This window comes from Vigna umbellata, chromosome 3 (assembly GCF_029865625.1).
Source record: "Vigna umbellata cultivar VRB3 chromosome 3, Vumbellata_1.0, whole genome shotgun sequence".
NCBI classification, from domain to species: domain Eukaryota; kingdom Viridiplantae; phylum Streptophyta; class Magnoliopsida; order Fabales; family Fabaceae; genus Vigna; species Vigna umbellata.
The window spans coordinates 28,490,408-28,501,373 of record NC_142167.1 but is presented as its reverse complement, the minus strand read 5'-3'; the positions used below and the strand labels follow the sequence as shown (position 1 = coordinate 28,501,373).

General features: G+C 33.4%; 1 protein-coding gene across 1 annotated transcript; it reads left to right on the top strand.

Moving 5' to 3' along the window:
• Positions 1 to 8,290: 8,290 nt before the first annotated feature.
• LOC148202173 (mitogen-activated protein kinase kinase kinase 1-like) lies at positions 8,291 to 10,393 on the top strand. Its single transcript, XM_088108152.1, has 2 exons — positions 8,291 to 9,003; positions 10,258 to 10,393. Exons 1-2 carry the CDS (start codon positions 8,753 to 8,755, stop codon positions 10,349 to 10,351), a joined length of 345 nt encoding a protein of 114 aa, XP_087964278.1. The 5' UTR covers positions 8,291 to 8,752; the 3' UTR covers positions 10,352 to 10,393.
• Positions 10,394 to 10,966: the final 573 nt, after the last annotated feature.

Below are 10,966 nucleotides of genomic sequence, written 5' to 3'. Positions count from 1 at the left end.
TCTATGTTAGCCTTAGAAGCACTAGATGCATAAAATAATTAAATTCATAAACTAATTAAATGCATAAACCATAATCAGCTAAACGAGGCTTCGAACAACACATCAAACACCTTGCAGCAAATGAATCACCGAGCTTCTAAATTAAAAGAAAGCAAATATCGTTCTCCACCAAACATTAAATCACCACTTCAGCTTCAAAAATTATGGACGTGAGCTGTATGCCACTTCTTCAAAGGCTGAATGATTTTAGGAAGCTGTTCTTTCAAGACATTAATGCACCGTGTGCTTTCTCTCCACCCTTACTGCGACGTAGTATACTTCTCCCAACCAAACCGTGACACCTACTCCTCCAACGTGCTGCTACCATTTCTTTTTTTTTTTAAATCAAAAACCGAGAATGTCGTGTGCTTGGTTCAGTAAAATAAAATGCATTGTGCCTAAAAGAAATTAAATGTGTTGTTTCAGGTTCCCATCCTGAGGTTGTGCCTTTCTCCATGCCAAGTAATCACCTCACGGGACACTCTTCCAGCACCTATTCTCTCCTTCCAACAAAGTGAGTCACACTTCCTAAAAGCAAAAGTGAATCCGAGCTTGTGCATTCCAGCAATATGAATCATCGTTCTATTCTTCATTCCTCAATCACCGTGCGCAATACAACTACTCCCATTTAATCACCTTTCATTCTCTATTCCAGCTAAGCTAAAACGAAATAAACTGCTAAAGTCAATCACCGCTTCTGCCTCTTAAAGAAAGAAAGACTACTTCCGCGTGCTGTTGGCATAATAAACCGAGAGCTGCTTCCGACCGTGGCACCACATCCTTGCTCCAGCTCCTTCTTGAATCCCGTCCCACAAGCGTGTGCATCGTTTCTAGCACGAAGAATGAAATGCTTTGTTGGACGTGGCAGCAACAACAACTTCGTGTGTGCTTCCAGCTCCTGGAATCAGCCGTGACACCTCCAAGCCGTGACACCTTGCGCGTGCAGCTGTTGTGCTTCAAATAAATCAATGTGCTCTTCTAAAATGAAAAGTAAATCAGCGCCTCCACTTCTTGAGTCAGCGTCAAAACGTGCACAAAACAGAGCAAAAATTCTAAGTGATGGAATCAATAAATTAACGTGACAGCAGCGAACTCAAGCTTCAATCAAAAGGTGCACAAAATCAAATGAAAAGGCAATGAGAAATCAGCAAAAAGAAATAAACATTCTCTTCATTCATCCATTGAAAACCGTGTTCCAAAAACCAAGAGCAGAATGAGAGAAAAAGAAACTAGTAACGGGGTGGCGGCTAGACAAGGGCCGTGTGTCCTCCCTTTAATAAGGGTGGGGTCCACACAATAAAACCCTAGGATCCAAGTCACTAACCTCTACTTTTGGGTCAAATCTACTTTTCCAAAAATTGACCCAAAATGTAACAGTTGATTCAAAAATTCTAAACTACTGAATTACAATTTAATTAATTCTAAAATGTCTGTGTGGAGAGTCTTGAATTTATTTGCATTCTTTCTGATGTTCCAAAATGTATCTCCAAAATTTTTCCTGCAATCAATGATGAAAATAATTAGCTCAAATAATTCAAATTAATTAAAATAAGAATTTTTGGTCAAATTAAGCACAATTAGCAAAAATGGAAAAATACCGGACATTTAAGCACAATTTCCTAATTAATTCCAGCACAATAAACTAGGTGAAGTCAAGAAAATATTGACTCATCAGAGAGAAACCCCTTCTTTGGTTGCCTCGTTTGGAAGAGAGACTCTAAGTCTCTAGGTTTTCTGAATGATGGAATGAGGGGAAGAATGTGAGAACCCCTGATGTTCTGAGCTGAAGATTGAAGTCGTTTTGGGCCTAGGTCCAGGGGCCATTTTTGTTTTTTTTTCTCTTTTATTTGTTTTATTTATTATTCTCAGATTTTCTTTTTCCTTTTTTTTCATTCAAACACTCAAATTGGGCTTTCCTTTATTTATTTCTTTGCACACCACTATTCCATTGAGGCAATATTTCACTTTTATTATTTTGGGCTTAAATCCTTTGCCTCTATGCAGCCCGTTTGTTTTTTACCTCTCCAGTACTATTTAGCCCTTTTCTTGTTTATCTTGACCTATTTTTGACATTTCTTCCTTTATTTATTTTGAATGCTTACCCTTTTAAAAATATATATAATAATACATGAAAAATACATAAAATAAAAAAATAAAAAAATATATTTTAAAGGTTAAGCACATGTGTGATCGCTCGCATCGTCCTTATGTTAAAAACCTTTTCTCTTTCTTTTATAAAAAAAATGCCAAAAAAAATATTTTTAAGGTTAAGCACATGTGTGATCGCTCGCATCGTCCTTGTGCTAAAAACCTTTTCTCTTTTATAAAAAAATACCAAAAATATTTTAAAGGTTAAACACATGTGTGATCGCTCGCATCGTCCTTGTGCTAAAAACCTTTTCTCTTTCTTTTATAAAAAAAAATATTTTAAAGGTTAAGCACATGTGTGATCGCTTGCATCGTCCTTGTGCTAAAAACATTTTCTCTTTCTTTTATAAAAAAAAATCCAAATTATCCAAAATCATTTCAAAACAAATTTTCAAACAATTTCCAAACAAATTTCTCAAACAGCTCCTAAAGAACTATGTCACCCTGATTTCTGATTCTGAATGAGAATACGTAGGAGCGAGGTCAATCCTTGTCGGGCCCAAAAAAACTAAAAAACATATTTTGTTTCTTTATATTGTCTTTTTTGGGGATAATTAAACATTTTGAAAACCACATCACTTTTTCGTATTTAATTAAAGGTACTGCCTTTGGGCAGGCGTTGTAGAGTGCTAATATCTTCCCTACGCATAACCGACTCCCGAACCTATAATCTGGTTTTCGTGGACTCCATGCCTTTCTTTATGGTTTTTCCGTAGTTTTCCAGAATAAACTATGGTGGCGACTCCAATATCTTTTTGAAAATCGTTTCTTTTTGGGATCGTCGTCCCGTCGCGATTCTGGTTGCGACAATAACTTAAAGTAGAGGAATTAGTAGACAAAAGATAAATATAATTAAGCCCTTAAACATATTTCTCCCCCTTTTTTCATTATTAAAAAGGTGTTATGTATTATATAAAAAAAATGTCTCCCCTTGAATATAAGTCATAAATAAATAAATAAGAATTATCATAATTTTTATTAAAGGGAATCAGGAGTCATAATTTAAAACATAGAAAATACAATAAATTTAGAAATCATAATAAATAAAAAAAACAGGATAAAGAAATACTCCTCTTTATTGAGTAACTTAAACAGAATAAAATTGCATTTGATTCTTTAAGGAACAAAGAGAAGTAGTTAAAAAAATTATCAAAATTTTATTTTCAAGTTAAAAACTCCCCCTTAATTTGAAAAACCATACTTTACCAAGTTTTGGTGCACACCCAAAAACTTCTTCCTTAATTTTGAAATAACCTGCAAAATATAAAAAAATAATAATATTTTAGTACCCAAAAATACTTATTTGGGTCCTTTAAAGTTAGAGACAAATTATTTTATAATTAGAATCCATGCATATATTCCATTTGGAACACCATAATATTTTATTCTACATTTATTTGATGTATGACCATTTTTCATGCAATAAAAACAAGTAACATCATTTGAGTTCCTATAATTTCTATTTTTATAATTATAATCATAATAATTTTGATTATATTTTAGAACATACTTGATTTTATTTTTATAATTATATTTAGGAACATTTTCAATTTTATTACCATAATCATAATCATAGTAATTATAATTATATTTAGGAACATTTTTATCAACCATTTTAACATTTGAATTATTTTTACTACTTTCAGCATGTGTTGTTTCTTGTAATTTGTTTCTTGTAATTTATTCATATTTATGCAAGATATACATTCATCATTACTAACAAATTTTCCTTTTTCTAAATAGAAATTTTATTTTTTAAATCTTTATTTTCTTCAAAAAAAATTCAAAGTTTAATTTTAAATTTTTATTTTCTTCAAAAATATTTTCAAAATTTAATTTTAAATTTTTCTTTTCTTCAAAAATATTTTCAAAATTTAATTTTAAATTTTCATTTTCTTCAAAAATATTTTCAAAATTTAATTTTAATTCTTTGAAATCCTTTTTCAATTTCTTATGAACTTTATCTAATTTTTCAGATTCTACTATTAAAGCAGCATAAGTTTCATGCAATTCATCTTCACTATATTGACTATAATTATCAGAATCGCTAGATGTACTTACTTGGCTTCCAACAGTGTCGTCGTCCGCCATTAAACAGATGTTTGCTTCTTCATCAGAATTGCTCAAGTCAAAAATTGTTTCGTTGTCATCGTCCCATGCGATGTAGGCTTTCTTTTTCTTGAAGAACTTCTTTTCTTTTATTTCTTCACCCTTCTTTTCATTTGGGCAGTCAACTTTTAAGTACCCCTTTCTCCGCAACCATAACATATATAATTTGAGGAAGATCCTTGATTTTCTCTCTTTTTGTATTTGAATCTTCCTTTTTCTTTTGATTTCATGAACCTGTTGAGCCTTTTTATCATGAGTCTCAAATTTTCTTCATCTTCTGAGTTTTCATCTTCTATTTTGTTCTTGCTCCTTTCTTCATCTAGTCTTCTAAGGTCAAGTTCATGCTCTCTCAATTTTCCAAATAATGACGCCATAGTCATTGTGTTTGTAAGACCCATGAAAAATATTTACCTTAATAGTAATAATTTTATTAGTAGTAGTAATAAATTTCTTTGTGAATGGAAAATATAATTAATAAGTTTAGGTAAAAATAAAATGTGGAAAGCTAAATAAGAACTTTTCGTAGCTTAAATGGTAGAAAATTGTGGTGATTTCAAGAACATGAGTTCAAACTCTTTTCTACCTTTTTGTAAAAAAAAATTAAAATAATGATAATGGATAAGCACTCCACGTTTGAAGTCATTATTGAGGGATCAAATATGTCAAGTGGTGATTAAAATATTAATATAATAAAATAATATTAAAATAATAAATAAAATTAAAAAATTGTTAAATAGTAAAATTTTTGGACTATAAATAGCCATGAGAAGGGAGGTTATTCTGCACAAAGAGAGGAAGAATCAAGTGAGAAATCTTGAGAAATAGAGAAGAAAGACTTATGAAGAAATTTTTAGTTGCAAGAATAGTAGAGCTTATAGAGAGTTTTCGGGGAAACAAATTATGAGCAAGAGATTAAGTCTGGAATAGAGTTAGGGGAGCTAACCTTTCTAAGTGACATTGACATTACCGACGGATTTACCGATGGAACATGTCCGTCGGTAATGTCTATGTCAGTTACCGACGGATTTACCGAAGGCTTTTGGCCATCGGTAAATAAATTTACCGACGGAAATGTATCTGCCGGTAAAAATCCGTCGGTAATATTAATAATTTTTGTAGTGGTAGAAGTCATCACAAGTGCATAATCTCCTATGACCGCTCATCAACGTATCATCCGAATGAGTGTTTATTGGGTATTGTGGAATGAGTGTCTATTGAGTATAGTGGAATGAGTGTTTATTGGGTATTATGGGATGAGTGTCCATTAGGAATTATGGTATGATGGGATGAGTATCTATGGTGCGATTGTTGTATGATGGTATGAGGGTGTCTGACATAATTATTATATGATGTTTGTTGAGTGTATCAAAGTAATTATGCATGTTAATGAGTTGTTGCATGTTAGCTCACCCTACTTGTTTGTGTTTGTGTATGTGCGATGATCGTATAATTCGTTATACGGGAGCAGATGAAGGAATGTCGTCTGATTCAATGCCAATGAAGAAAGAGATAGAAGAATAAATTAGAAGAATTCGAGTTATATTTATGAGTTTGTAGTTGAAATCTGAGTTTAAAACATATATATATATATATATATATATATATATATATATATATATATATATCAATTATGAATTATCAAGTGTGAGATTATGGGATGTTACAGTGTTGAGATTTTGTGACTCAGAAATTGCAGTCACTTTGGTTGTCACGACCTGTCTAAAGATTTCAATATTTTTATGTTAAGCTCATCATTTTCGAAAGACTTACCTAGTCCAATGAGATGGTTAATGATGCTGGTGAAGCGTTTTTGAACGTCTGAGATTGTTTCTCCTTGCTTCATCCTGAACATTTTGTATTCTTGGATTAAGGTATCATTTCTCGCTCTCTTTACGTCATTTGTACCTTCGTGGGTCACTCTCAACACTTTCCACATCTCTTGAACGGTCTTACAAACAGAGATCCTATAAAACTTGTCAACGGTTAAAGCAGATGAAATAATGTTTCGAGCTTTCACATCATTTTGAAACCTTTTCTTTTCTTCAGTAGTCCAACCAAAATCGGGCTTTGGTTCCTCCATATTATCAGTAGGAACAGACGGACCAAATGCAATAACTTCCCAAATATCACAATCAATAGACTCTATAAATATTTGCACTCTTACCTTCTAGAATGCATAATTTTCACCTGTGAATAGGGGTGGTCTATTGATAGGAGCACCCTCTGCAAAAGTTTGATATGATCTTGCGATTTGAATAACTATCAAATCGAGCTCTGATGTCAATTGTTAGAGCGGTTGTAGCGGAATTATTAGCGTGGAATAACAAACTAAGAGGGTTTTTAATACGAACGTGTGCCTTTTAATTTCTACTCAATTAAACTTACCAAGCAAATAAAAAAACAAATAAAGAGAGTAAGGTTGAGAGAAATTTGCACAAATGATTTTATCCTAGTTCGGATCTTACCAATCCTACATCTAGTCGCTTATCTCAAATAGAGATAAACAGTTCATTACTCACAAAATAATTACAAATTACAAGCACAAAGAAACAATTTGTAAAAGTTTAGAAATCACCTCTCTTGTTACCCCAAGAGATGAAAGTCACTTCCCCTATAACCCACAAGGGATGAACACCTCCTCTGAATCTTCACAAAGGATGAACACCTCCTCCAAATGCTTCAAGAAGGATGATAGGCTTTTAACTCAGCAACAACAACAACACTCAATCACACTCCTTGTGAAAGTTCTCGCTCTATGCCAACACATCAAGTTCTCAAAGCCACAACACAAAACAAACCCTAGAACACTTATCATCGCACACTACAGATAAGATTTATCAAAATACACTTATTACGTATTTTGTATTTCGTTTTTTAGAATGAGAGTCTCAATCTTATTTATAGAGATCTCACTCAAGGATTCCTCCAAAAATTTGTTGTCAACTAATTAACGTGTGATAATCAATTATTGTAATTAATTATGCATTTAATGAATGCACAACGGTAAAAAAACTTGCTTAAAAATTTTCATAATTGCTCATTATAATCAATTATGACAAGTCATAATTGAGTACTGATAATCGATTATAAATTGATAATCAATTATCTTGAGTATAAAATGAGGTTTCTGATTCAAAATAAATTTTAACGCAACCTAAGGCAAACAATACATAGAATCAAATATAAATCAAATCCTATACATAAATCTACTAAATTATAAAAGCTTTAATATAAAACAAGTCTTAATGAAGATCTTCTTCCAAAAATGCGTTGTCAACTAATTAACGTGTGATAATTAATTATCCAATTATGGTAATTAATAATGCATTTAGTGAATTCACAACGGTAAAACAAAACCTGCTTAAAAATTCTCATAATTGCTCATTATAATTAATTATGATAAGTCATAATTGATTACCGATAATCGATTATTATAAATTGATAATCAATTAGCTGAAGTATAAAATGAGGTTTTTTGATTCAAAATAAATTTTAACGCAACCTAAGGCAAACAATACATAGAATCAAATATAAACCAAATCCTATACATAAATCTACTAAATTATAAAAGTTTTAATATAAAAACAAGTCTTCATGAAGATCTTCCTACAATAAGAGCACTTGAGACTTGACTTTGAGACATCATCAAAAATTTTGCTCTTTAGCTTTATGCTAACATTTCTTTCCAATCCTTTGGAAGATCACTATGGAGCAGCAATAAGGATCCTGATATATATCAAGATCAATCCAGGACAAGGATTATTCTTTCTCTCTAACACAGAACATGCTCTCAAGGCTTTCAGTGATTCTGATTGGGTTGTTTGCCCTAACACTAGAAGGTATGTGACTGGTTTTAATGTGTTCTATGGTGCATCATTAATCAAGTGGAAATCCAAGTAGCATGGTACTATACCTAGAACATCAACTGAAGCAGAATATAAAGCCTTAGCTTCCACAACATGTGAAATTCAATGGCTTCCACTACTGAAAAAGCGCGATTTACAGACGACATTTTACCGAAGGCTTTGAAGCCCTCGGTATTGAGATGATTAGCGAAGGCTTTTAAGCCTTCGGTAACGTCCTGGCTAATTTAAGTCACAAATTGGGTTTTTCGTTCCCCAATTTGATTTTCTTCAGCTTCGTCGCTTTCGTCCGTCTCATCCATTTCTCCACAGACTTCCTTCTCTTTCTTCACGCTCCCTCAGTTTCTCGGTTAGTCACTGGTGGTGGCCCGTCACGATGGTGAGTGGTGCGTTGATCGCTGTTCGTTCACGATGCGTGGTGGTTTGGGGAGTCTTTGGGCTAGGGTTCGTCGTGGTTTGGTCTTGGGCTAGGGCTGGCGGTGTGGAGGTTGAGGGACTTTGTTGGAGGGGCCGTTGTGGGCTTTTGTCGCTATCATGCTCGTGAAGCGGTATCTTGGTAGAGGTAAGCTCCACAGAATTTCATTCACACTGTCATGTTCATATTGCTGAAGCCTAGACAGTGTTGTTGCCTTGATATTGGTGGAGTGAGGGTGGAGAGAGAAGAGGAGGAAAACGCGGCGAGGATTGCAGATATTGTGGATGAGTTTTCTAGGTTTTCTACTTCGAACGAAGATGATTCTTCTAGCACTACCACAGGTCCTAATTTTACTACAGCGGGTAACTGGCAAAAGGGTAAGCTTTTGGGGCGTGGTTCGTTTGGCTATGTCTATGAAGGGATTTCTGAGTAAGTGATTTTGAGCCCATCACTTAGCTTATACTCACTCAAAGTTATTGTTAGAAACGAAAGATAAGCCTTATTGTTTATTTCATTGTTTACTGTGGTGTTGGAGTTAGAGAATAGGGTTAAGAAAAAGAGAAATAATTATAGTAGGGCCAGTGAGAACAGTTTTAGGGATTCGGTTCATCTATTTTATTCCTCTCTTTCTACTGAAATCTTTGTAGGATACTATGTTATGGAATGTTAGTGTTATAATTAGGAGATTGGCAGGTTAGTTGTAGAAGGTTTGGATATGAGAATATGTTGGAAAAGCATATGACAGTATGTGAATGTCAATTTTGTTGGAGAGTGCTTACCAGTACACTATAATTGTTTTCAGTTTGTGGACTAAAGCATAGCTGTGGTTGTTGGGAAAATGTCTTGCTCCTTAAATAATATAATCAATCATTTCCTTTCTTTTCAAAACAATAATTTTTTGACAGTGAAGAAGTGATCGGATCTATTGAGATGAAAGGAAAGATGATTTTTTGTGTTTTGGTGAGTTATTTCTACACATAATATTCATGAATTATGACCAAGCTATCTAAGGAAACTAAATAAATTAAGGAAATAAGGAAACATGCAAATAGAATCAAGATGATATTTGAACATATACAACAGAACTTTTAAACTGTCTTGTACTTTTGGTTAACAATCTATTGAAAAAGACTATGATTAGTGCATTCCTTTTTTGCATGTGTTGGCCCGTGTCATTACTCCTTGGGCTGTTGATTTTTAAGCAATGGAAAACATAATTAGTATTGATTTAACTTTTTTCTTTGCCAAATATTCTAGATTATATTATTTTATATTTGTTGCTTTTATGGTTTAAGTTTTCCTTTAATATGGAGCCCCTGTTGGGGCTTTCCTAAACTATCATAACTCTTTGATGCTAAAATATATTTGTTTTGTTGCTCTTCCGGATTGGGAAATATTCATAAGCATTATATGAGTATTTTTTTTTTGTCATAGAATGGTCAAACTAAGTTTATTAGGCCACTTAGTTAAGTTATCATCTACTTTTGTATATCTTGTGTTCAAATTGCTTCATTATATGGGTTGGTTTCCTTGCAAAGCCCCTATTTCAAAACTCTAAATTAATTGAAGTTCACAAGATTTGATATTTGATCCCATTATGGTGGCTTTTAGAAGTTACTTAAGCGCTAACTACCTGTGCATTCCTTTTGTTAATTTTTTTATATGTTCTGATTTCCACTGCAGAGATGGATTCTTTTTTGCTGTAAAACAAGTTTCACTACTTGATCAGGGGAATCAGGGAAGGCAAAGTGTATATCAACTGGAACAGGTGAGATGAGATTTCTCTCTTCTCTCTATTGCTTTGGTTTGTGAAAAATGTTTCTTATTTTTGTTTAGTGCTTTCACTTTTAATTACAATGTGAAAAATGGTTTGTGAAAAATGTTCTGATTGGTTTTATTCCGGTTAGCAATTGGTAAGTATGGATAATTCCTCTACATATGGTAATTTCCCTTTCCCTTACAATGCTCCACCACAAGGATTTAACATGTTCTTTGAGTCTGTTCTTGAGGAATTTTTGCAGTCAGCCAATCAAGCTTTCCAGCAGCTGCCACATTCATACTGGGACCAGTATGTTGAACCTGAGGAGGAGAATTTTTAGTCGCTGCAGCCATGGCAGGATGAATTTGGTGATCAGTTGCAGAAAGACTTGCAATTAACATATTTCAAGAAATGACCACCCAAGTGGCTCAAATGGTGACTGTTATCAATCAGCTGACAAGGAAAAATGAAGAGGAGAAAGGGGCAACAAACAATGAAGCACCATTGATGGTAGCTGCTGCCCCAGAATTTCAAGAGATTGAGTGTCCTACCACCTCTGTATACTCTAATCCTTCTTTCACTGATTCATATTATGCTTTAAATTCTGATAATTCCAATTCTCTGATGAGTGAT

What these genes read in the sequence shown, in the direction of transcription:
- LOC148202173 (XM_088108152.1), top strand. Translation starts at nt 8,753, where the DNA reads ATGTTCATATTGCTGAAGCCTAGACAGTGTTGTTGCCTTGATATTGGT. An exon ending in GTCTATGAAGGGATTTCTGA is followed by an intron (nt 9,004 to 10,257) that starts GTAAGTGATTTT and finishes TTTCCACTGCAG; the next exon opens with AGATGGATTCTTTTTTGCTG.